Source organism: Melospiza georgiana, chromosome 4, assembly GCF_028018845.1.
Source record: "Melospiza georgiana isolate bMelGeo1 chromosome 4, bMelGeo1.pri, whole genome shotgun sequence".
In the NCBI taxonomy this organism is placed as follows: Eukaryota; Metazoa; Chordata; class Aves; order Passeriformes; family Passerellidae; genus Melospiza; species Melospiza georgiana.
This window is the reverse complement of record NC_080433.1, coordinates 31663336-31690658: the sequence shown is the minus strand read 5'-3', so window position 1 is coordinate 31690658 and position 27323 is coordinate 31663336. Positions and strand designations below refer to the sequence as shown.

At 44.1% G+C, this 27323-nt stretch overlaps 1 protein-coding gene across 3 annotated transcripts in view; it reads right to left on the bottom strand.

Annotated features, from left to right (window-relative positions):
* Positions 1-22726, bottom strand: part of CACNA1I (calcium voltage-gated channel subunit alpha1 I) — an 85294-nt gene extending 62568 nt beyond the window's left edge. For all 3 annotated transcript variants that reach the window (XM_058023735.1, XM_058023734.1, XM_058023736.1), the window contains exons 1-3: positions 22620-22726; positions 21495-21628; positions 5156-5253 (exon numbers count right to left, since the gene is read on the bottom strand). In XM_058023735.1, coding sequence (XP_057879718.1) covers positions 5156-5253; positions 21495-21628; positions 22620-22712 — 325 coding nt within the window. In that variant the 5' untranslated portion in view covers positions 22713-22726. The remainder of the gene's footprint in view (positions 1-5155; positions 5254-21494; positions 21629-22619) is intronic.
* Positions 22727-27323: the final 4597 nt, after the last annotated feature.

Sequence of the window (27323 nt, the reverse complement as noted above, 5' to 3'; positions counted from 1 at the left end):
GAAAACTCCAGTCTATTTGGACACATGGAGCTACTATAATTACAATCATTAAAAAAGAAAAATGGAACTAGATCAAGATTTTTTATACACAGCACTTGTACTAGGAAAAAACCTGCTATTTGGTTGAAATAAAAACACTGCGGTAGTCATTAAAACATTTAGCAAAAAAAAAGGAAGACAAGAAGAGAGGGAAGCATTCTTATACTAGAATGGCATGATTAAGGATTTCTGATTTTCAGACCTTTTTGTCAGGACCCAGCATAAGAAATAACATTAAATGAAACAAACCTTCTAAATTTAGGCAGCATACAGCTGTATTAAAAAGGATGGGGAAAGATTATTTTTGTTCTGAATTTAAAAGAGCACATTTAGAAAAAGCAGAACTTCCCACAAATCTGAAATTTCATTTCCTGCACACCAAATAATAAGCATATAATGTTATTTTTCTAATACCTATAACTCCACATAAATATTACTGTACTTACAGACAGAGTACTAGCACATATGTATACTTTCTACTCTGTAAAGTTGCTTTGCAACAGATTCCTTCACTTGCATACAGTGCATCCAGCTGAAAAAATCTGCTTCCAAATGATGAATCAGCTACTAAATTTTAAGTGGAAGCTGGAAGTCATCACACATAATGCAAGGGCTCTTCTTTGCATTAGGCCAATGTGACAAGAAAGAGTAAAATGAAGAAACATTTCCTTCTTAAATGTCAAAAAAACTTAATAAAAGAAGAGCAAGAAATTCAAATTATCAGAAATGATCACAGATTCACTGCTCAAAAGCAGGCAAAAATAAAACAAAACCAGCTTCTCTCCCCAAACCTTGTGCCTTGCCTTGAGAAGAAGCAACAAATAAAGAGCCAGTAGAAAGAGCAATATTTCACCCAGCAACCTGCAACACAATCACAAAACAGTAACAACAAATGGATGTGGACTTTCACCCCAAGACAGGACACAGACATGGCCAGAGCAGAAGGAAGTCTCTCTGACAGAGACCTGGAGGGTATTTTTTTACTCTTTACACTGATTCAGTGACTTGCAGGGCTTGTCACACCAACATTGCCATGGAATTGAGTCCTGTGGCAATAGGACCAGACCCACCTCTGACTTCTCATTCCTTCATTTTCAAACATGACCCCAAAAGGCAGAGTTCCTGGGGTTGTAGTCAGGAATGCAAGAATAAGAGGGAATGTTAATGAAGGTGTGGTAAAATTACAAGACATGGGTGCTTCATGTTTTCTCTAGCATGCTCCACAGATGGCAGAAGAATGGAGGAATGATCAGGCTGGGCAGAACCCCAGACTGCTTCAGACAGGAAACCTGAAATGGTCAGTAGCACATCCTGCTGAGAACTGCAAGAAATGCAGTCAATTGCTGATAACTGGTACCTAAAGATCAGCTCTAACCCCAAAGGAGGTTTGAAATCCAGAAGTGTCTCCGTGAGAGTTCTCACAGAATGGTTTGGTGTGGAAGGGACATTGAAGATCGTCTACTTCCAACCTCCCTGCCATGGATAAGAGCACCTTCCACCAGTCCAGTCCCCCAAAGCCCTTTCAAACTGATCTTGAACACTTCCAAGGATGGGAAAATCCCATTGGAAAATCCCATTTTGCTTCCTTTACTTGCACAGTGTCACTTCCTGTGGCAGCAAGTTTTACAGCCTAACTACAGCTGGGTAAAAACTGCCATTCTCAATGGACATTTATCACCTTTTGGATACACTGGTTGTCCCTTTGTTCTTCTGTCATGATTCAGAGAGGCTTTACATCCTTACATGCATCCTTTGTACCACAGATAATGAGTAAATAGAATTTGACAGCCCTTTGTGGGATATTGTTTCAAAGCCTCAGGAGTGTCACTGTGAGGAAGGGCTTTCAGTAGTTTCATGTTGCAGATGAGCATGCGTCAGCAGAATTTAGACACATTCAATTTGGGAATTTGGGCATTTAAGCTTCAGCCTTGCCCACCTGCTAAGAATATAAAATAAGTTTATTTAACTTTTTACTCTGCCATGTTGCTACTGTTTCCTTAGAAATTCCTTCTGAATTCCCTCTATTCTAATTTTCTGTTATTGCCTTTTTTTTTTCTTCAGGTAGTATAAAATTTCTCTCAAACTTCTTCTGAAATTTCTCACGTAAGTATGTGGACTTTTCAAACACTGGCAGATCAGTAGAGTTCTTTGGGCACTAAATAATTTACCTGACAGATCACTTGAGCACTCTTCCATTAGTGTTCTAATCAGTCAGGTTCTTAATCATTTTGTCAATTCTCCTGATAATAAACTGCCATTATTCAGTCCACATAGCCAGACTCCCCCGTGGAAATCAGTCCCTACCTGGGTGTCCATGTGGAAGCCTTTGGAATGCCCAAGGTGAACACTGCGCCCCCGGCCCATCACAGCCTTTTGCACTTGGCTGAATATCTGCTTTTGGGATCAACCTCCCCCCACTCCTTGCCTCTCCCAGACATCTCACATTCCCAGCCATGACCTCAATCTCCCTCTCCCTCCTGCTGTCCTATTTCCCACTTTCTTTGGTAGCACCTGCAACACCTCCCGCTTGATATCATCAGTACATCTCACTAATGGACTTTCCTCTTGCTTCAGATTAGTAATGAAGAACTTTAAAAAGACATTAAAAAAAGATTTGTCGCCAAAGGTCCCATTAATTATGTTTGTTGTAGCCCACTAGGCACCTTCTTCTAATGCAGCTCATTCCCATTTATCACAAACCTTTGTTTACAACCTCTTTGCTAGTTTTCAGCCCTCAAGTCAATGCTTCCTTTCCCAGGGAATCCACTTTCTTTCTTTTTTTTTGCTTTAATTAATGGCAGGATGTCTTTCTTCCAAAACACTCTGCATATTACCACAGATTTATGTAGCAAGAAAAATACATAAAGGTTTAACCACAGAGTGTAAATTAAAACAACATCAATTTCATACAGGTATAGTTCTATACTAATGAAAAGAGCAAACAGGCAGTGTCAGGGCAGGGACAGCCAGGAAAAATTCAATGGCATCTGCTCTGCAAAGGTCAGGAAAGATGATGGAAAGCCTCTCTGGTGCCTCTGCATGGATGGAGCAGGTCAGTTTTGACATGGCTCACACTGTTCCTCCCTGGGGCAGCTCTAATAAAGAGATAAACAGGACTAATAGAAAGCCTTAAGTTTCTGCAAGGCAAGCTCTCTTCCTGACCACCTTTGTCCAGCAATTAAAAAGGCAGACAGCTGTTAAGAGTTAATTGGATGTCATTCCAGATGTTTCCATTTGCCTCCAAAGTTAAGTCTACCCTGATAACAGGGATCAGTCTCCCCAAGCAGTCTTTGAGCACAAACCCATGGCACACCTGATGAAGCAGGGAGGAAAGGAAGCTGCATAGCTTGAGGATGGGGCTGCTCTCACATGGCTGCCCACATCTTCCTGGAAGGGGTGAGTCTGCCATGCACAGCCTCCAGGCCACCCCCTCACAGAAAGGTAATGCCTTAAGTTTTAGCTTTCATATTTTCTAGCTTCTGTACTGCCTTAGCGTGTAACTCTGAGCTTCATAAAAAGTGTCAGCAAGTTCTCTTCACAGGGCAGTTAGGCAAAGCAATCCTTTTCCAGCCTGAGAACCAAGGACACTTGCAGCTTCAGGCCCAAAAAGTGTAAACAGCAGCAAATTGAGGAGAGCAATCTGGGAGGATGGAACTTCATAAGCTGAAGCTGTAATTGGACAATTGTAAATGGACCAAAACTTACGAAAGTGTGAAACCTCATGACTGGGTGTCCATCTTGGGTGGAGCCACGGCTGGGCTCATGGACTGCCCAAGGTGTATCTTTTGAAGGCCATTTAATAAATACCTGCTTTATTCCTTTAACACCATCTAGCCTCTGTTCTAGGCAGCCTCTCAAGGCATCAACCCCAGGACCAGCCTGGTTCCCAGTCCTCTCCTGTCTGGAAAAGGGCCAGAGAGATGGAGACAGACTGGGGGGGTTGTTTTGCTGACCATGAATAGCCAAAAGCTTCTCCTGAACCTCATCTTTATCATTCCATGATGGACCTGTCACATTCCTGGCTGCTCTCTCAGTGCCCCAACCAGTGGCTCTTTTGTCTGGTTCCCTTCTGCCATGCTGAGCACACAGGACTGTGCCTTGGTTTCTCTTTTAAACCTTTCAGCACCTTCTGTTCAAGCCTATTGCTCAAAGATAAAAGTACATCCAGGAAGAGGGACAAGATCCTCTTATAGAAAGGCTTTGCATGAAGCCAGAGTCTCTGAAATCCACCTCCACAGCATGTTCAAGAAGTAGGTGACATCATGAAAATTACTTTGGCACAAGGGAAAACATATGATGCAGATTAGGAGGTCAACTGTGCAAACTTTCTCAGGTCTGGAAAAGAAAAAGGAGCATCTGAGTTTGAGAGAAGGATTAGGAGAGCTCTGGCAAGGTCTCAGCCACTGCCGACAGCCTGATCAGGGAGATTATGGAGAACAGCAAGGAGACTTCATACCATTCTGTAAGACTGAAAAACTTACATAAGCCTGAAGTCTCCCAGGGCTGACACATCTGGGCTGGGCACAGCCCTGGCAGCCCCAGACCTGGCTCATACACACACAGCAGCTCACAGAAGGGAGAGCTGGCACAAAAGAGAGAATACAAAGCACAAGGTGAAGAGGAGAAAAAAAAAAAGAGTTGGTGCTAGGTGCGTGCCCCTAACCTGTAATGGCATGAAGATTTTTCAGATGAGAGGATCTGGAAGGTCTTGTGGAAGCCTGAGCAAACTAATTCTCCCTGATTCCTGAAGCTCATCCTTCTCCAGACCTCACACACAGGCCTTTTTGAGGCTACAGACATCATTAGAACTGTGATGTCTTTCAGTAAGAGAAAGAAAAACCCCTTCTCTTTACTGCACATTGTTCACCTTTGGTTCCTGAAGTTCCATCGGCACGGCTGTGCACAAAGGATGGCCAGGGCAGGTACTCTGGGAGACTGCTGTTTTCTGCCCATCCAACACCACCTCTGAGCCCTGGGATGAGGAAAAGCCTGCACACACCCCACAGAAGCCTCTGTTCCCTTTGTACCTGCTGGACACCAGCAGCACAAGCAGCCCTATGGATCATGTGCTCCCCAGGAGCGGAGCTGGGAGGGGTGGGAGGGGAGCATGACTTACTGGGCACGCGGTTGATCGCCTTCAGGGGCCTCAGGACACGGACAGTACGGATTGCAGACAGGTTAATGTTCTGGAGATCCAGGGAGTACTCCACCATCCTGCAGCAGGGGAAAGAGAGGGAGACAGAGAGAGAGAGGAAAAAGAGAGAAAAAGAAAGTTTAAAAGAATCCGGAATTTTGGCTTGAGTCACAGGTTTATTATCTCTTCGTTGAAGAGTTTCTTATGGGGATGAAGCCTGAGCTTCATCCTGGCACTTCTGGCCAGGGCACACACGTGGGGTGGCCACTGCACACAAGGCCAGCAGGACAGGAGCCGTGTGGCCAGTTTTGTTGGGAGTTACCTGCAGCACAGTGGGGTGCTCCCCGTGCTCCCCTCATCTCCCACTGCAGGCTGTGTCTCAGGAGGCAGCTTCAGCTAAACCTGCTTTATCACACACAAAAATAAACCCTCTCACTTAAAGCAATAACTGCTTTGACTAGGTGAAAAGGCTTCCCCCATGGCTGTGAATCACTCCTTTTTGACACCAACCAAAAGGAGAAAAGCCTAATTTTAGGACATATGCTAGACCTTAGCTCTCCTAACCCAACAACATGTGCTGTAAATAACCTCAAAGTGCAAATAGGTGTGACTCATGCATTGGCTTTGCTTCAAGAGCAGCAGGTGCAGGTGACAAAAAGTGACCTGGCCCAGCAATCCTTAGCCCAGCGTTCTCTCCTTGTCCAGTGTGGCAAATGTCCTGTCTCTTTAAAAGCACGGCAGGAAATCATTATAATGATAATTTGATAATTATAATGATATAATGATAATCCTGGCCAGAAATTTCCACCTGAGGACCTCAAATCATCTTTCATGGACATGTTTTCATGAAACATGAGATGCATGAGGCCTCCAGGAAGACATGAGCTGTTGTCAGCAGCTTCCCTTGGGTAACTCTGGTCTGCTCATGGGATCAAGGGCGTGACAATGTTGGCAGGTGAAATAGCAGCAGAGTCAGGACAGGAACTGCTTCTACTGAATCTCTTCTCAGACATGAATAATGAAACTACAGAAAGTTCCCTTTTCCCTGGCCTTTTAACAAGAGTCAGGAAACAAGAAGGGATTGGGGGCACTGCCTTTTGTTACTGCACCCCTTCTCAGAACAAAAACATAATTTTTACAGAAAGACCCACAAGTCAACAGAAAGTTTACCCAAATTCCCCTGACCAGGAATCACTGAGAATTAAATGAGAGCTTAAGTGAGACACTGAGAGGGAAATGGGGTACAGCCAGTCTGTAAAAAATAATCAGGGAGAGGCATTGAGTGAAATGGAGCAGTGGACTTATCCTTCTATAGATTACCCTCCATTCAAGAGGACCTTGAAGAGCTAATGCCTGGTTATCTGTCTACACCTTTCACAAAGGGGACTTGTCAGAGTGATAGATTTTCAAACACGATAGGGTAAACCTGTCGAAGTGTTGTGATTATCCTCTCTCATGCTCTCTTTCTTTCTCTCCCTCATTCCTTTCAGTCTGTTCTCTCCTGCACTTTTAGGGTAATTGCATGAAATAATTCTTCCTCTGAAATGCAGTGGCATTCATTTACCTCCCTGGAGCTGTCAGTTCCACATAAACCAAGTGCAGAAGAAGAGACAAGGGATTTCATGCAGATAATCAAAATATTCCCACGCCCAAAAAAAGCCTCGACCCCAAGCCAAGCAGAAACGTTCAACCAGCCTACAGAAAGAATTAGTGATAGACAGAGGCTTGGGATGCAGTCAGATGAAATTGTAAGCAGGTACGAAAGGAGGAGGAACACACAGAGATAAAAACGCATGGAGATGACTCCAGGACATCCCTGTGTGGTGCAAAGGCACACAGGGAAAGGGCCTTGAGTAAGCACTGACCAACCCTGCTCCAAATAAAGCAAGATTGTGTCATCAGCATGTTGTTGCTTCAGAATCAGACAGACCTGCTGAAACTTTGGAATTACAGTTACATTGCTCCCAGGCCATGAGCTAGCAGCCCTTCACAGAGAGCTGACACACAGAAGCAGCTTCCTGGCTGAAGGAGCCCCCACACTGCAGTCTGTTGTGGGGGTATGTATGTGCACAGAAACATAAAGGCCTCAAGCTTGGTGAAGGCCCACTGAACTTCCTTTCCTCTCCCAAAACCACTTATCTCCTAAGAGAACTGCCTCTGAAGGGAAAAAAATAGAAAAAAATAATAATTTGAGCAATAGCAGAACAACCCAAAACAAGAATCAAATGCCAAGTAAGCTGTTAGCCCAAAATACATCTAATTTCAGAAAGTATTTTTTTCTGAATTGGGAGGAGCCAAATGAGAAGTCCTGAATAATATTCAGAGAAACCAAGCACAGGGGAAAAGCACAGGGCTAGGGGTGATGTGAAATGGAGGTGAAATCTTCTCTTAGCCTTAACCATGCAAAATTAATTTTAAAATGTTTTCAAACCATTTGGGTTTTGTCCTCTTGTGGCTACAGCATGTGAGTAACCTTAACCCAGTGAACATCACTGCCTTCTCCTAGCTGGAATGAGTTTGCCACCTATATAGTGCAGTTCCTGTGTCACTAGAAAATTTTCAGTCATCCAAGTAGTGACCGTGGGTCCTTTCAGCACAAGACAAATGCTGCCTTAACTCCACCCTGTGGTTCAGACAGCAGCAAGCCAGCCTCCTGCAGCCCTCAGTGGCCAGAGTCACAGATTTACTGCCATTATGTTCCAGTGTAGCCAGATAAAAAAGCTGAACAGACAATCACACTGCCAGGGAAAACAGCAGGCTGTTCCCGAGGATGGGTTAGAAAAGGGCAGACGCTGAATCTTTTTGAGAGCAACTGTAACAAAAATGAACTCAGCCCTAGGAGGCTCCAGCTCCATTAACAGACCCCTTCTGCCTACAGTTCTTCCTGAGGCCTCCTGGTCTTGGCTGTAACAGCAGAGAAATCCAGGATGCTTAAATCCCTGCAGATGAGATATGACTATTGTAGTCATGCAGATTGTGTCCACACAACTTTGATGCCATTCCAGTGTAATTCTGCATTAGGGCCGCTCATTTTCACCTTTTCATTTCTAGTGATGACTTCAGCATCGGCTTATGTTCACTCCTCTCTTTGTGCAATGGTAGCATGCCCACACAATGCAGGTGACCAAGGTGCAGTGAAACTTCACTGATTGCCAAAACCCCACCCATCTTCTGTGTGGGTAAAACTGATAAAATATAAATGTTGCCTCCATTCTCTAATGAAATAGGATCCCTAAGTGACTCTGCTGGAGTCTCCAGGCATCTGCAGCATTTCAGGGGTTGCTAGCCCAGCTCTTTTTGTTATTATCATTCTCCAGCCAGCCCTGCTCCCCACAGCCTGGAAACCCTGGACACTCAACCCCCTCTAGGTGTGGGCTGAACCCCATCTCCCAGTGCCACACGTGGGGCTGACATCAGGCTGACACAGAGTCAAAGGGACTCATTGCAAGGAGTGATCAGTCAGAAGCTGCCAGCAGGTTTTTTTCAGGAGGTTCACATTTCCTGTGTCTAGAGACCTTGTAGTGGTGGGTCAGGTGTACTGTGCTTGTTTGGACTCCTGTTAAGCTGGGTTTTGTATCCTTATCACATCAGCACCCTGCAGAAGCCTGTATTTGCTGGGTGTTTGTAAACCAAGGAAAGGTTACAGCCAGTAGAAAATGGTTGAACTCCAGGAGACTCCCAGGCTCCTTGTCCTTGCTTTGTAGTAGCTCAGTGCCATGATTGAGGGTACCCCCATTACCTGACTACCCTCCATTTTTGTTCTCCTCCCTTTCTTGGCTGCTTAAGGCACATCTTGTTAGTAAACACCATAAATTCTTTAAGGTTTGGGGGCAGTCAGACAGAGTCTAGGATGCGGGAAGGGGAGGAAAGGGAAAAAAAAAAGACTGTGCTGGGTGTGAGTCCTTCCCCTTTATCATGACAGAACAAGGTGATATGCATCTCTTCTGAGGGAAACAGCAGCTCATTTCTGGCATCACTAAACTATTTTGTGGCCTCTTGTGTGAATGGATGAGTAGAAGGACAGGTTCAGAAGCTTAAACTATGCTAAATAAGACAAACTTCTCATCTGTGATGGAATTTGAGCGCTGAGCTGTCATGATAATTGAATATTTACAGTAATTCTTCTTCCCTTGCTAGAGGTTTTCTTTTTCAAAACCTTCCACATGAAACTCACAGGAAGGAGAAGGGATTGGCACAGGCAGTGTCCTCACACCACACAGCTCAAGACTGATCCATGCTGGGAACATTGTCAGGGTGAGGAAAGGGACAGGGGCACTGCCTGCATGCATGGGGTTCATCCTGCAGAAGCAGGGGGGTGCCTGGCAGGGAACATCTCTCTGCTTGAGCTCTGCCTCCCTCCCCCCTCTCAAGGCATCCCACCTGCTCCCTGCCTCCTTACATCCCTCTGACACATGCCTGCCTGCAACATTTCCACCTCTCATTTCAACCTTTCTTCTTTATTCCCACTTTTTCTATTTGCTCCTTGACTTTCTTTCGTATTTTTCCATTTAGGTAAATCTGCTCAGCTGAACGCACAAAGGACCTGGAGTTAAACAGAGGAGCTGCAGGGAACAAGTGAGCAATTTGTTAGCACACTGCCCCTGCGCAGAATGTGGCTGGTGTTGTGTCCCCTGTCCCGTGTCACGGCCCTGGAGCAGACAGCGAGTGCACGGGGACAGGGGGCACAGAAACCTCCAATGCATGTGAGGCCTCAGCAACACCAGAGTATTTCATCAGCTCCAGCCTGGCACTCCTTTGGTCCTGTGCACCTGTGGGCTCCAGAGCGTGCCTGGATCTGCCTTGGCACTCGGCAGGAGCAGCACTCGCTGTCCAAGAGCAGAAATGCCCGGCCAGCGTGGCTGTGTGCCAGGCACAGGGGAGCAGACTGAGCAGCAGGGGGGAGAATAAAGCTAAGGCTCTCTAAAATAGACATAGTGACAGTACAAAAGCCATGTAAGAAGTCCAGAAAATTCAGACTTCATTTGCTGCACGTGTGACCTGAGATAATATACTCATGCAATGCCTGGCTAGCTGCTACCTAGCAGTTACATTCAATGAAATTCATTAGTAAAGCAGTTCAAACATTACCGTTTACCTCTTCATATTTACATCTCCTTATACCTTTATTAAATACTTATTAACTTTCCTAGTCTTGGCTTCTGAACTTCTATTTGCTGAAAATTAGCAGCCAAAAAATGGCATTTAAAACCTATTCTGAAATCATTCATGAAAAATACCGAGGCAGTATTTTCCTTATGACACAAAGCCAATATGTTTTTGTCAAATTCAAAAGCTGCCTAATTCCCCTTCTCTGATAGAAGTTTTCAATTGAAATCTAATTAATTGCAGACTAATCAATTCATATTTTTTGTCAAATAAATTTAGGTTTGGCACTGAAGCCAAAAACTGTGGCTTTCCAGCTGTAATTTCAGACTTGCTATGGGTCTCTGTGGGAAATTAAGCTTTTTCTGCCTGTGGATTTCCATTAGATCCCTACATCTATGAGCACCTGATATGACCAGATCAGAAGAGTTTGATTTGTGTCTGCTCTGAATTCCTTCAGCTTCTCAGCTATGGAGGGCTCAAAGACTGCTGGGTACCTATACCATGGCTAGATGGGATTTAATCAATGTCTTCTGTGTACAGGAATATGTCTTTCTGTCCTTGGCTCCTTGATCTGGCTATCACATTTTGCAAACTGGAATTTCTACCACTTTGAAGATCTAGAACATAGGAGTCCATAGCAAGACCATCAGTTTTCCCTGACTGAAATTTTATTCAGATATCTATGCCAAAGGTTGGAACTGACATTTCTCCATTTACCAAAATGTCTAGCCCCTGATGCATGAGCTCAAATCTTCCACCTGAAGTTTGTGGGGTGGTGGGAGACTGATTTACTCCTAAATTCTTCTACTTCACTCATACATACCAGGATGAGAAGGTGATCTCACTGCCTCTGCTCTGGCTTCAAAGACTGTGGCTACAATACAGAAAAGGAGTAAAATGGAATTTTCCCTGGACAATGAACTCCAGTGGTCCCATATCTCCCCTCTTAGATTATTGATCCACCCTAGGGAAAGGAAAGTAAAAAAAGGCACGTGCATCGCTAAATCCACACAGCCCTGGTCCTCTGTGCCCAAAGGTGTAGCCATGGGCAGGGATTGTGGGGAGCAGGGCTGGCCAGGCTACCCCAGAGATTCCCCAGCTGAATCTGTGCTGTGGAAAGGGAAGGCAGGCAGTAAAATCCACTAACTGGGGTCCACAACTTCCTGGGAAGTGGGGACCCCCAGCAGTGCAGTAACAGCAATGAGGCAGGAGGAAGTGTGCACAGGCAGGCAGGAAAAAGAGCACACAGATAAAGATCTATAGCATGGGGCACGTGGGGCATTCAAGATTGCTCCTGTCATCCCTTGCAAAGTCTGGACATGCCTAAGCTTGTACCCTAAGAGAGCTGGAAGATTAATCCAATCTCTTGTAAATCCATCTGGACACATAAGAAGCAGGGCCAGGAGATTTTGATGAGGCCTGACCAGACAGTGGGCAAGAGTGAAAGGCTACTGCTTCCACTCAGAGTCTGCAGCCACAGGATGCACACAAACCAGCAGATGCACACATCCTACTTGCCAGACCAGCAGGGCTCCCAGCCAGGACCTATTTTTTTAAACTTTCTGCCCCATGCCTCCACCATTTTGCTCTATAGCTGGAGCCACATCCTTATTTTCCCCAAAGGTCTAGCAGGCTGTGGTAAAAGTTAAAGACTCTTTCATTATTTGGACCTGATATTCTGCTATATGGACAGTGCGGTGCAGGAGGCATAGGGCTGCCAGGCAGATCCCAGCACCAGTATCAGCTCTCTTGGGATAGATAGGTATATCTATATAGATATTAGATAGAAATACCTCTAGAACAAACTGTGCACCCATTTTGCACCCATTTTGCACAGTTTGGTGCCTCTGGGGCCAGGCTTCAACACGCACCCTAAACAGATAATCCAAAATCCTTTCAACATCAACCACAGAAAAAGTGGAATAACACAGTAGGCCTCCAAATTGCTCTGCAAACCACAGTGTACTAAGCTAAGTAGTTCTGCTTATCTCTTTTAAATTTAGAGCTCATTATGCTGCAAAAAGACAACTCTCTGCTGACATGAAAACTGAAACACAGAAGGAAAAAAAGACTTGCTAGTAAAACAAGAAATGCAAAAATTACACTCTTTTTTCCTCATTTATAAAATATAATAATAATAAAGAGTCTATAATTCTGTTAGCAAAAAGACATTTCCTCAGGGAGTTATAGATCAATTACTAATTACACAGTCAGCTCCTGAGCTGTGATGCTTTGTATTCTTAAAAAAATAACCTGCAACTCTTCCCCCCTCCAGTACAAAATACTTTTTTACTCTTCTTTTTTTTATATTGCTGTGCAAGCAAAAGCCGCTGAAAGCTTCCAGAGCCTGTGAGACTGGTCCCTTGCTGCCTGGAATGTGATTATTTCACACCCTGGAACACTCAGATTTCTCTCCAAACTGTGTACTAAGAGAAAATGTCAGAGTTTCTTAATAGTTTCAGAGACATGATACGAAAAGACATAAGCAGGTTTTCACACTGTGATAAGAAAGCCAGAAGGACTCGCTGAGCTCAGATGACTGAATGCGAGCGATGGGGCCTCACTTCTAAAAACCAAGAGTCAGAACACAGGCTGAGCTCTGTATTTCACTGCTTAGGGGAAAAAAAAAGGAAAATAAAAAAGAATGCCTGCATTTTGGTCCTATAAGCCTGCTGGTTTTACCTTTTTTGGGGCTTTGTGTTTTGTGTTTTTAAAGAAACCTAACATTCACATGGTAGGGAATTAGCTTTCAGGAAGGCAAAAATCAGAGGCAATAATTGAGAACTACCCATTACGCAGGCAGGGTAGAGCTGCCTCCTTGTTTTGATTCTTCTCTGGTGTGATTCATTTCGTTTTGATGACTGCTTTCATTTCAATATGTTGCACATCTAGGGATAGCTTTACTGGGAGAAAGCAAATGAAATAATTAGTATCATTAAGGAGGGAAAAGCGAGTGCATGTTTGAGGGGAGGGCTGTGCTGCTGCTATTTCTACCTTTGGTTAAGATGCTATTTAGCCTGCTGCTTGCTGGTTTCCATCTTTTTCTGATCACTACTTGAAACACCTAATTGCTATATTTATTACAGTTTTCTTTGACTTGCCATAATTTTATAGAGACTTCTATTTGGCATCGAACATTAGCTAACTAGGATTTTCTGAGCATTCTGCTGTTTACCCTGCTGCTAATAAGTATTTAATGATCTGAGATTTTAAAGTCATAACTATGCAAATTCTGGCCAGGTCCCTGAAGGACTGCAGTTAATTAAAAGCAAAGAAAAAGCAGAAATTGGCAACACTTCTCCATCTTGTGAGATTAAGGCCAGTTGGTGTGTTTTGGGTTAAGAGGCACCTTCGCAGTGTGGAAGGGCACCACGCCATGATGGATTTGTTTCCTGGAAACAGGTGGGCATTTGAGAATGGGGGGCTGGTACCTCACATCCTTCAGAGAGCTGCCAGTTCCCTTTCCTAGGCTGAAATTTAGAGGGATGAACTCGGGGCCATAAGTGCTTTCCATGGAAGGAGAAAGTTGATGTTCACAGTGATGCTGCACATGTCTGAAAAGAGCTTGGATGGATGGATTTGGGAGGCATCATCCCTCCAGGTTTTTGGAAAGGATGCCATATCTAGGGAATTATGGGGAATAGAACTCAAGGACAGTAGAGAACTGTCAGAAAGAAAACATAAAAGTAATATCTCAGTTAATAGAAATACTTTCCAGATTCCCAGTGTGGAAGCTGCATAAAGCACTCCTGAAGAAGCAACTAGCCAAAATGGACAGGGAGTGAGAAGTGTTCTGCTCAGCTTAAGGGGCTGCCAGGCTTGCCTGAAAAGGGATCTTCAACTGTGCAAAACCCTCTCCCCAAAGGCTGCATTATTACTCAGAAAGTTAAGGGTGCTTTGGAAAAGAAATGGAGCTCCAGGAGAGCTGTGCTGCCATACTATAGGTGAAATTAAAAATCAAATTTAGGAAGGCATTCAGACTTCAAGGACAGTATTCACCCATGATGATGTGTTTTGAAACTAATTGTTTTTCTTATCATGAGAGATATACCACATATTATAGGCTTGGATTTATAAGCCTTTCTGAAGAAGTTGGACAAGAAAATTCAGCTCAGAATTCAGCTGAACTCATCATCATTAGTCGCACATTTTGGCCAACAGGCAAAAAGGTGAAGGAGGAATCTGATGACAAAGTGTTGGCTTGGCCAGCCACCTAGAGCATGAGACTGGCAGAGAACTGGGCTAATCCTGTGCAGAAATATTAACCAGCATTTAATTAGAAGAAAAATTAGGTTTTAGAGAACTGAAAGACCAGTCGGAAGATTAAATGAAAGGCCAAAGGGGAAAGTGATAAAACTTGGAAAAGAGTTAATTCTCCCAGAACCTACATGTCAAGAACAAAACTAATCAAGGCACTAAAAGATGTAAAGAGGAGAAAAATGGTGTTGCCTATATACCACTGCCAGGGACCTGAGTAATAAAGAGAATAAGAATTGTTCATTTTATGAGCAGAATGCCTAAATGGCATTAGGAAGGCCTGGTGGGAAAATCTGCATGAAAGGAATATTAAAATCAAGGATTTGAAACTAGTTGGGAGGCTCAAGTGGACAGAAAGAGAGGGGGAGTAACACACTCTGTCAGAAATGGCATTTTCTAGTACACAGTCAGTGACAAAATACTTATGGATTTATTTTCTGCCATATAGAGAATTCCTGCTGGCTAGAGAAATGGGCTGACAGGAGCCTCATGAAATTCAACAGATGAATGCAAGGTCCTGCATTTGGGCTGGACTGATGGACAGTGCTGCTGCTGCAAAGGAGCTGCCAGTCCTGGGGGACACAGGTCCACACAGGGAAGGACAATGACACACCAAGCTGCAGCAGTCAGATTGCAGCAGGCAGATGAGGGAGGGATTATGCCCCTTACTTTGCACTCAGTAGACCATGCCTAAAATATTCACTTTTGGCCCTCCAAGAAAAGAAAGTGTTGATAAATTGAATCAAGTTCAGCGGAGGCTCACCAAGGCGCTCGGGCTTGGAGCATTTGTGCTGTGAGGAGAGGAGATGATTTTGGTGGGACATAAAAGCAGTTCCTTGGTACCTACAAGGCAGTGGGATTTAAGCAGAATCTTCACAGTTCCATATGGCAGGAGAGCGAGACACAACAAATATAAATACAAAGAGGAAAGGGAGGTTCAGACTAGTTACAGAGACACATCAGCAGTGAGGCTGGGATGGTGAGAGATGGTGCCATCTCCATCCGTGGTGGTTGTCAAGACTTGACTGGACAACTCTAACCTGAGTTTGCTGTTGACTCTCCTTTGAACAGGATTGGAGTGGAGACCCTACAAGGCCCTTTCAAACCCTACAAGGCCCTTTCCACCTATGATCCTGTGGATGTGATTAGGTATGTCCAGATCACACCAGAATACAGGTTGACTAGCTCTCTTGATAAAAGCTCTCCCAATTCACCTCTAAGAATTTTATTTGGGCAATGCATTGGGGGTACCTAAATCTCCTTGGAAGTTGCCAGCCTTGGAAATCACAGAAAATTGTATTCAAGAATGGAAGACAGATTTTCTATCAAGTTCTTTAAAAAAATAATTATAGAACTTGATTGCATATGTTATGTCCAAGTCATGTAAGGTCACCAACAGTACCAGGTATATCTGGTGGATTTGAGAGGCCATATTCATTAATTTGAAAGCACACAGAAACAGCCATAGAATCATAAAATCATTTAGACTGGAAAACGCCTTTAAGATCAGAGTCCAATTCAACCTAGCCAAGTCTATCACTAAACACCATCCTTAAGCACCAGTCAAATCTACATGTCTTTTAAAAGTGTCAAACTAGTCAGACTTCAATTCATGAGCTGTGGAGTACAGTCAAGTGGTGTTTAGGAATATTTATCAGGTATCCAAGAAGCTTCAGGAGAGACAAGAAGGGTGAACAGCCTAAGAAGATAGTAAAATGTGAGTGAAAGCAAAAGCAGTAATGTAATAGCAGGAAAGGGGAAGGTGATACTCATGAATATAAATTAGGAGATGGACTTGTAGAAAATTTGTAAGAGAACTGAAAGAGCACATAAAATGGTATAAGTTTTAGAATAAGAAAACAGAATTGTCACTAACAGCGTAAAAAAGGCAGAAAACATCAGTTAAAATAAAAGTCCTCTGGGGAAGGTCAGATGATGTAAGTGCACCATTGATCATAATGAGCTAATTTCAGCTCCAGCTGTGATCAAGTATTTCAGGCTGTGTCTAAATAGGGATTTTCTAAGATAAGCAAGTCTGGACAATTTGTATGCAAGAGTTTTAAAAGAGACGGCCAGAAAAGATCTGGACCAGTACTGATAATTTTTTATTAGACTCAGAAAACTGGGAAAGCATCCAAGGGTCAAAGGAATTCTGATGTTGTGCCAGTACACAGTGATCTCAGTGACTGGACTGGTGCTGGTGACAGTACAGTGATGAAATTGTCAATATGCATCTCGGATGGATTATGGATTAAAAGTGGATAACAAAATTAACCATACCCAATACAAGTGTAAAGAAAAATAGACATCATCAAACTAATGTGTTATAATCTCTTATGAGATTACAAGTCTGGTTCACACAAGTAATTAGGTTGATATGGCTGGAATGATATGTAATCGTCATGACATACATTAGCTGGAGAAAAACCGTCTAAGTAATAAACATCACATGCAACACTAAATGGGGATTCATTTGTGAGCAGATGTACTTCTGTAATGCACAATTCTTGCCACTCTGTTCTTTATTTATTTATCACAACCTGACAGAAAACTAAAAAAAGTCCCTGATGGATTTTGCAGTTGAGGCGTATTTTTGGGAGAACAGAAAAGAAATGAAGATGGCAAGTCAGGGATAGAACAGCATGAACCGCTTTGGAAATGCAAATAATATGTATTCCAGTATTCCAGTTTGAAAAAAATTGAACTAACATACATCTGTGAACAAAGTTTACTGTTCCTACTAATAGGAAGGGGTTTTCTCTCTTCAGAAGAGGAGACAGGAAAAAAAAACTCCAACCAATCAAGCTTGGAGACCATGAAGAAAGCAGCTGAATGATTGTGAGGTGCTGTGATTGAATGGACAGGCTACTGCAATACTTGGCTATAGGAAATGGGAAATTTCAGGCAGGAATAGTAAGACAATATTACAACTAATGGCACTGAAACAGACTGAAGCACTGACAGAAGAATGCTCTGTCTTATTCTGAAATGTAACCCTTTTAAAAGCTGTTTAAGAACATTCCAAGAATATCTCAAAATGCCAAAATATCAAAAATGCCATTCTTCACACCAAAGGTAAGGACAAGAGGAATTTGACCACAGTTTGAGATCTGCATGGCACACTCCACTGTGATAATGGACAGAGGTAAAGACAGCATTCTGTGAAAGACAGACCCACGCCTCAGTCAATGGAATTCAAGCAACAAGTAGTTAAAGATTTTGGGCATGTTTTTGGGGACACACATGTAATCACAATCAAACATTGACACCCACCCCTCATAGTGAAGTCCTCTGCCCCTTAATTTGCCTAATATGTTTCAGGGATGCCATGGAAGAGGGCAAGGAGAGACAGAATTCCCACCACAGGTGGTTAATTACAGCACTTGGATCATGACAACAACCTCTCCCTACATGGAATTCATGCTCCCAGGGTCAGGGAGACCCTCAGGTCAGATGTATAAAGGGATGGTATCTCCTTTCCAGGAGGGACAGTGGCATCATCTCCAGCCACATGTGAGTGCAACTGTTCCACAGAATAGAGCGAGCAGGGGCAATTGCTCACTCTTGCATTGCTAGAGAACTGCCTGGCTTGATGAGCATGAGCCCAGAAACAAGTGACTCTTTCCCTAAATTCACACACATACAGGGTCTGGCTGACATTTCCCATCTGATTAGCTTCCTCATTATCTCAACTTTCAATCCACCATAGGCTCTCAACTGAGGTAGCTGCCCTCTGAGGCTGCCTCAGTTCAAGCTCTCCAAACACACCCATCACTGTGGGAACCAAATGACGCCAGACAGGACCTGATCACGCAGGGAAGGGAAGAGGGACTCCCACCAGGACAGCTGGTGGTGACGAGCACAGTCTGCCTGAAACGTCTGGGAGCCTGCAACCTCCTGTCACCAGCAAGCAGTTGGGAATGGGAGCATCAACAAGCTGAATCTGCAGCCCTGCTTGTTTGTGCACACAAGGGGCATTGGCACTCTTCAAACCAAATTGCTTCATATGATTTTTGGAGGTCTGAGGGGAACATTGAGGGAGAACATTGACTTATAACTGTTGTTTTGGGTTTTTTCCTAACCCTTTCAGAAAAAAAACCAAAAAAACATTTTGAAGGTGGTTAGGGGAGGGAGTGTTTGAGAGGGGAGAAAATTCTGGTGATGTCAGCTCCTATTGCCATGGAAACTGAACATTTTTAGTGACAATGGAGTCTTCCTCCTTGAGCTGCTGGGTTGCAGGGGCAAGCAGGGCAAGGGCACACGAGGGAATTCAGCTAACTAAAACTATAGCTTCTGGCTTTCCAAGGAAGTGAGGAAATAACTACAAATGATTGCCTGAATACATGGTTTATGTAACCAGAGCACCGTCTGGGGCCAGAGCAGCAAGCACTCATTATGCTCTGGGATAAAATGTGCTGCTGTGCAGGGAACCAGGTGAAGACATCTCAGCTGCCCAGGCTGCCCCCCAGAATGGGCCCTGCCTGCACCTCACTTTTCCATGCTACAGTCTGTTCTTTGCAACCTTTGCCGCCTTGCTGATGTTTATTTGGAGAGGGAGAAGGGAGGAGAAAGGGTCAGGAGGTCCAATCCATATTCTGGAAACTAAGAGAAGCTGCATGGACTCCAGGCTGGGCATTGCTCCCCAACATCAGGGATGTTTCCTTAGGAGCCAAGTTTATAACTTCCCTTACAGAAAACAAGAATCCAGGATGATGAAAAGGAGAGGGCTCTTAGAGAAAACTGATTAGCCTCTGATCAGGATCTAGCTCCCTGGCATGGAGACAATGTGCAAGACCTAATGCTAGGTGTCCTCCCTAAGTCAATGCTAAGGCAGCATCTGGACAGCATGGCTTCAGTAAGCTAAAGCCATGATCCAGGTGTGGAATCAATAAGGATAAAGGTTAAGGCTTACATTTGAGGTTAAGCAAAAGCCTACAGTATGTAAGGACAAGTTAAAACCTTGGGTTTGATTTAAACAGTGCAGACAATTTTAATGAATTTCAAAGAATAATGAATTAATAACCACAAGCTTTTGTAACTCGAAATACATTATATAGTCATTAGTTCTATATAACTAAATGGAAAAATCTTTCTTTAGCAGAAGTCCTTTGAGATCAGATATTCTAATGAGATTACCATCATTTCATTCTGACACCTCATGAGGACAATTGAATAGAAATCAGGAAACAAATTTCTTTCAGTTTTGGACCTGAAATAAAAAAATCCTCCACACAGATTATTTAATATCTAAGGGGTTGATTCAAAGTCTCCTTGGCATTAAAAGAAGTTCAGATATGAGCTTTTTTTTCCTGGTGCTGCTATCAGATGCACAAAAGACTCTCTCTCTCCTCAAATTCTTGCCAGCAATGGTGACAGAAGGAACTATGTAATGGAGTTTGCTCCTTCCTTGCCTAGGTAGTGTGGATTTCACTTGTTTTCTGCATGGAGTATTTGAGCTCTCTCTCTTTCATTTAGTATTGCCCCACCATCTCTTCAGACAGCACCACTCACATGCCATGCTTGCAGGGACCCCAGGCAGAGCCAGACCCCAATTCCCATACCTTTTTACCCTATGCTGGTTTTCCTGTGCCCACTGGAGCAGAGTCTTTCTGCCAGCACATCACCTGCGTGGAGCAGCACCATGGGCTCCAAGGCCGCCTTTTCAAACCTGCCCAGCTTTTCCTTCCTCACAGGCTGCTGTGCCAGGGTCTTGGCTTTCCCTGCACCCAGTCTCCAGCAATTCAGCCACCAGGAGCTCAGGCTAGAACATACAATCATCTGGCTTTCCTCAGCACCAAGTCTCAGGGGCTTTAACTGGCACTTCTCATGTCAGGCCACTTTAAATCAGATCTTAACCACAGCAGAATCATCTACAAGGAAGGTCTTCCCATCTCAATTGTGTTAATTTAGATAAGCCTACAGTTTTCATCTGCCTGTCCTCTTTCATGCACATCCTGGCTGAGAATCAGCCTTCAAATTTTTACAGCTGCACCAAGTTTGAAAATCTCTGCTCCTCCCAGAAGCAAACAATTATCTGCTCCTCCAGAGGGAATGACTTTCAACTCTTGCTGTAGAAGAACTCTGTCAAAAGCAAATATAAAGACAGTGCTGCTCCACACCAGGGGGAAAACTGCAAAGTGAGCTCAAACTCACTGCTAGCGCACTTCCAGGCAACAGTGGAGCTGGTAACTCCTGGCTAAAGAAAACTAAAATTGAGGGCTTCCATCTGAAAAGATGTTCACTTCTTTTTTTTTTTTTTTTTTTTTTTTTTTTCTCTGTGAGAAGAGCAATATACCATATTTATTTCTGATTTTTTTTTTTAATCTCTCAAGGCATTCTAATTGAAAATTAGAATTCTAGGGGAAAAGCACATCCCACTGGTATCAGAAATGGACATTTTGCTGTGATTTAGCAGGCAAATTCTGGTAGACTTTCCACTTGATACATGCAAAGGGGAAAATCAAAGCTTCACCATAGCAACTTTGTTGTAAAAAACTCTCAAATGTCAACTTGTCCCAATAGTACTGCCGGTAATGCTGGTGCAATACAAAACCAAAAACCCCTGAATAAAAACCTACATTCCTACCCTTGAAACACTGCTGCTGGAAACAGAAATGCTACCTTTGGTTTGGTTTTGGTAAAGGTTACACCTCTTCTACCTAGACATTTTAAAGACGCAAAACCCCAGAAATGTCTCTGGGAAAGCTCTTCAGCTGGTACAAATGAGCACCCTCTGCTGAAGTTGTGCTGGACTGGTGGCTGCACATCAGCTGAGGGGCTGAGCTACCTTGCCTGCTCTTTGTTCCACCGGCTGCTAACCCCAGCATGCCCAAATCCAGCTTGGCTGCTGCACCACAGTAGCACCAGAGTGGAAACTTTCTCCTCAGTCACATCATTTCTGTTCCATACAAGACTCTAGTAAACCCAAAATAAACCCACCCAGAAATTATCAACCTACCCAGCCATGACAATGAAGAAATCCAGGCGGTTCCAGGTGTCTCCAAGGTAACACTTCTTGCCAAAGATCCCCAGGGCCACCATCTTCAAGACCATTTCCATGGCAAAGAAGATGAAGATGAAATCATCAAACACCTGCCAAACAGGAACCCAAGAACATATTTGACAAGCATTCTCAACCTTGGACTTTCAAACACAGAATGTGAGAAAAATACTAATTTCAGCACTCCTGAAAATGAGATCAAGGCAGGGCTGGAAAAGTTTCTTCCATGTAGCCCTGGCATCACAGTTTCTTGCTGCTCAAGCTCAGTGAGGGCTTTTATAGTTTTTTCACCCACAGGTGAAGTAACTGATGCAGACTCAGAGACTCCTTACATAGACTTGAAAAGTGGTGTTGGTTCAGCACCAGCAGATCTAAACCTGGCCAGGAAAACACTGTTTTTCCCAAGATCCCCCCAGGAGGGACTCCTCATCACATTGCTGCAGGTGGCTCAGCTGAGGGCACAGTGCAGCTTCCCACACAGCTTGGACAGCACACACCCATCACAGAGAGAAGCTTCAGATACCTGAAAGCCTTAGCCACTGTGCATGACAGCCTTTGCTGTCATCTTCTCTTTGGGGAAGCATCAAGCACAGCTGGTGTCTTACAGGCTGGATGTACTCATGGCCCTTCTAAGCATTCTCTTTATATGCTCTCCCTTTGGGCATCCTGAATTCCACAGTATCTGTTGAATCAGTAATAGTCTTGCACATCACCAGACTACCAAATGCATTGGGAGCTGCTGTTCCCTCCTGCCTGGGCTGAGCAACCTCAGTTATTTCTCCCTGGCCTAACCCTGACCCATGTGTCTTGTGGGTGTCTCTGTCAGGAAATCCCTGCTTACATGCAGGTTCGGGAATATTAGCGAGTGTTCAGTATTGCTCAGTCAGAAGCAAAGTTCATTCATCCTCTCTCTTGTCCCACTCCCCTGCTCAAAGCAGGCTCTTGCCTTTTACAGCAGGACAGCTCACTGCCAGGGCCAGCCTCACCAGCCTCTCCGCATCGCCCACATGCTGGAGGAAAGCATGCATGAAAATTTGTGACTTGGACTGAAACACCATCACAACGAGAAGGAAATCTGCTTACCTGCAAGATCTTACACCTGTCAGAGAGGCAGTCCATATCCTCACATGGCTGGTACATTCCCAGGGTAACACAGTTTAGCAAAATCACCATCATGCTGATGCACTCGAACCAGGTGGAAGAGAGTCAAGGAAAACTTCTGCAAAAGCATCATAGCTGAGATAAGCTTGCTCTAGGCTTGAGTAAAAATGTAGGAAGACTAAGGGAAAGGAGTGCTGGTAGGCTGATTTATTACATTCCCACATTCTCTACACCCAGTTCATCACTACTCCATTCCTTGATTACGCCAAAACTCTTTTATAAAAGGGAAAGCAGAGGTAGCACAAAAGGCCTAAAGTACTCACACAAGTCAAATCATTGCCATAGTCAAACATGTGCTTGCTCCTCTCCTGCTGGTTGGCAGAGTCCCTTCCCTCATTGGTTTACTGAATATTCCCAATACATGGAAGAGACTTTCCAAGGTGGACTATACCTAAATGTATCATAGACCTCCAAGATCAAGGGATCTAAATCAAAACGGGCAGATTGATCTCTACATGATTGTTGCCCTTCTGGGAAGGCTGGAACTCGCCACCTCTCAGAGAAACTTGGGGGTAAAGAAATGCCACTGATCCTGTTCATGCTGAGGGTCAAGAAATGCCACTGATCCTGTTGGGGATCAAGAAATGCCACTGATCCTGTCACTATGTTTCCAGCAGTGACCCACGCTGTATAAAACTCCCCAACATGCCCAAGTTACTCACTAACTATAAGGAGAATTTGTGTTTCTGACCCCAGCTGGTGATCTGTTTATGCCCTACAGCATGAGGATTGACAGTCCTTATAATTGTTTTCTCAGCTACACTGGTGTCCCTGCAGATGCTTTGCTTATTCATTTGAATCCTTTGTTGATAATATTGCTAAAATATCTGCTTTGATAATAGTTAGCAGCCCAGAGCTACATTGGCTAATTATACTTTACATTAAAAACCGTTCCCTCCTATTTATTATTAATTTGTTGTCTTATAATTTTGTCAAGTGCCACTTCATTTATGTATTAGAGAAGTAGATAAAAATGGTGTATTTGTGTGACCCTTGTACTCTACACACTCTAGCTGCCCCCTCTCACCATCCCTCTCCTCCTGAAGGAGTTTTAAAGCCTGATACACACTTATCCAAGAACTCATTTACAGTATTTTAGCTCTAAAAGTGGGTGCATTTGTGCTGTACTTTCCGGTGTTCTCATTGCAAAGCAGTGATGTAGACTAAATAGACCTCCAGCCTCTGGCAGAAACGTTCTTGGGCATTTTACACACCCCACAGCAACGTTTCTGCGCAGTCTCCACTATCAGACAATTTAAACTTTTTTAAATAGAAGAGGCACAAAATTATCAACTTAAAATCCAACCCACTGAGTGCATCCATTTTCAGTCCTTTCAGTACTGAATCTAAAAGGGCAGCTTGTATCTCTGATCACTTCTGAAAGACATTCAGCTTCTGTGGTTTGTTCTGAGCAACTCTTCCATGCTCATTCTCTGACAGTGATTTATGACTAAACTGCACAATCTGATCTAGAAGATTATTAATTCTCTCTCTTCTCCCCCACCTGGTTTGTGGTGAGCTACCTTCAATTGCAAAATCAGACAAGAGCAGGGCACTAGTTCTACTGTTCCAATTATGCTCTAATGTGATTTCAAGGATGTGTTATCGCTATCCCTCACAAAGTTAATCCCATGTGCTCTACAAAGTCATGCACATGAAGCCCACCCTCAATGTAGGCTTCAAAACCAGGCCCTTTTCTGAGAGGAATGGACCAAAAGGGCACCAAGTATTTTTGCTCAGGGTCTATGCAACACAACTTCAACTTGCCACCTGCCTCTTTCTTGCACATTTCTTTAATGATCAGATCTGAAGGCCAGGAAAGCAATTTGAGAGGTTTCCATTAGCTCACACAGGGTTTTTAGATAAGACTGCAGTTCTTTTTCTGAACTCTTCAAAATCTGTTTGGTGTCACCATTCCCTTACAGAATGGTTGATGTTGTAGGGCCTCTGGAGGTCATCCTGCCCACCTGCCCTGCTCAAAGTAGCATCAACTACAGCAGATTGCTCAGGGTTGCATCCACTGGGGGCTTGAATGTCTTCAGGTATAGAGGCACCAGAACCTCTCTGGGTAACCTGCTCCAGCATTTGATTATCTGCACAGAAAATAAGTGTTTTCTTAAGTTAAAATAGGACATATCCCACCTTTCAGGCAGTGACCACTACCTCTTGGCCTCTCACTGGGCATCACTGAGTAGGCTGTGTCGTTTACCCATCTTATCAGGTATCAATACACATGGGTAAAAGCTCCCTAAAGCATCTCTCCTCCAGCCTGAGCAACCCCAGCTCTCTCAGCCTTTCCATTTTTGCAGGTGCTTAGACAGGGACTGGAAAGGCAGCGCCAGTGAAGCCCTGATAGAGGGGTCAGTGCTCAATGACATTCTTCTAGGGGCCAAAACAGTTTCAGAGCAGTCTGAACCAATGGTTACAAAAGTCCTTCTCCCTGGGCATAAGGTGGTCAGACAATACGTGGACAAAACCAGGGCCTCAAACCTTCCCGGAACAAATTAATGCATGGCAAATGAAAAGCAGAAATTGTTTTAAAAGCCAATTGTCTTTTTTTTTTTCTCCAGAAAACATGACACAAGAGAGTTGGAGGCAGAGAGTATTACTCTGACTACGGCCCAACTCAGGAAAGCCAGGAATTTTGATCTAGCACAGATCTACAGTTCTATGCACCTGCCTTGGCAGCAGCAATGCCAGGGCAGCACGCTTCCATGTTTCCTTGCAGAGCCCCCACAAGCCATGCAGACCATGGCAGGGGGCTGGCAGCTTCTGGTGAGACCCTGGAGCACAAGACCTAACAAGACATGGCAAGCTCTCCCAAAAAGCCTGAAACTTAGGCCAGCTGTGCAATCTCATCTCATCTTCGTGCTCAAAATGCCATGCCAGTTGCAGATGATTTCTTCTCCCCTGCTTTTTAGATATCGGCTCTCAGAGTTTGCCAGCATTTTCCAGGCTTCCCAACAATATTACAGAACCACTGGCCATTCCCAGGCTATTACAGTGGCATTAGAAAAAGCCACTGCCCCACAGTTTTCCTTTCAGAGCAGCTGGAAACACTGAAAAAGCACATCAAACCTACAGCAGAAAGGAACAAAGTGCGAGGAGAACACCAGAGCATCTCCTACCCTGAATCAGGAGGGGTTGCTGCCTGCTTGGGTCGGTGGAGGGGGTAATTAGGACTATCTGCTGCCTTCAATGTGTCACCGTTGTCAACCACAGCTACTGCCTCCTGTCACCACAGCAACAGCCTGCAGCCAGGTTTATCATCTTTCTTCTGGTGATGCCTCCCCTCTCCCACATCCCTCACCCCCCTCCTTTTCCCTGTGCCTGAGCCTGTAATTAATTGCAGCTGCTGACAAAGCCAGTCCTCATAATCTGCATCATTCAGTCAGAAGTTTCATTATTAATTAACTTCTTTCAAAGTTTAAATCTCCTAATTACAAGCAAACCCATGCACATGTTCTCCCCACCCCGCTCCAGCCCTTCCTCACTGCTTCTTTCCCTTCCCACAGCCTCATTCCCAATATCTTTCCCAGTGAATTCTGGGGCCTGCAAATGGTTTGGAAAAACTAAAAGGAGACCCACACAAATTCTGCCCATGGTCAGCTTCTCTCCTCGGCCACCACAAGGTGCACCAGAAAATTCACAGGAATCCACTATGTAATAACTTGCCCTTAAAGGGAGGGTTTTTCCCCACTAACTGTGGCAGTTCACAGTTGATTCAAACCCTTTCAGATAAAAGGACCATGGCCCTCATTTGAAAAAAGAAATACAGCAAAAGCAGTATTTCCTGAGTTAATCACAGAATATTCTCAGCTAGGAGGATCCACAAGGATCATTGAGTAACCATGAGCTGGTCTCATTATCCACAGAAGTCTCTCTTCCTTAAAAAAGTTTTGTTAATTTCAGCACTGTCTGGAGACATCAAGATCCATATCTAGACTATATTTTTCCTAGAAAACTTCCACTGGTTCTTTAGCTGGTGCCTGCCTGTGGCAGCAAGACTTTTCTTTGCTGCTGGGTGCCAGCCCTGTCCTTCTGCAGCCCAAGCAGGGCCTGGCCAGCTGCTGGCCAGAGACAGCCACTGTGAATCTATTGACCCTCCACACCCTGTCTCCCTATGGTCAGGGCAGCTCTGGGATGAGGATAAAGGTTCAACAGGGACACACATCACCAGCACACACCAGGAGAGACCCATCATTCACCCAAACCATCTGGGATGCACTGCAAGCCACAAGCTACAGGACGCTTGAAGAGATATGCAGATGTTTCTGGGACATGTTTTGTGGTAGTGCTTGATAACACAACTGTGCATAATGGAAAATTATGTTAGAAACAGGTGATGGGAGACAGGCAAAGCTTTTGGGCTCAATTTCTGAATGAGAAATAGCAGAAGAAACGTCTGCTGTGCTGGAGCTGTAAATACCTTGCACCTAAAAAGCTGAGCACCACTTAAGGTTCTTGGGATTGACCTTAATCTCTATTTTCTATCACTGACAAAAACACGACAGAGCAAAATAAAACAGTGCCTTGGGGACCCCTGTCTTCTTCCTCCGCCATCAGCTGCAGAGGCACAAGTAGCTCCCCAGGGGCTGGCAGGCACTCCTAAAGCACAGAAAATAT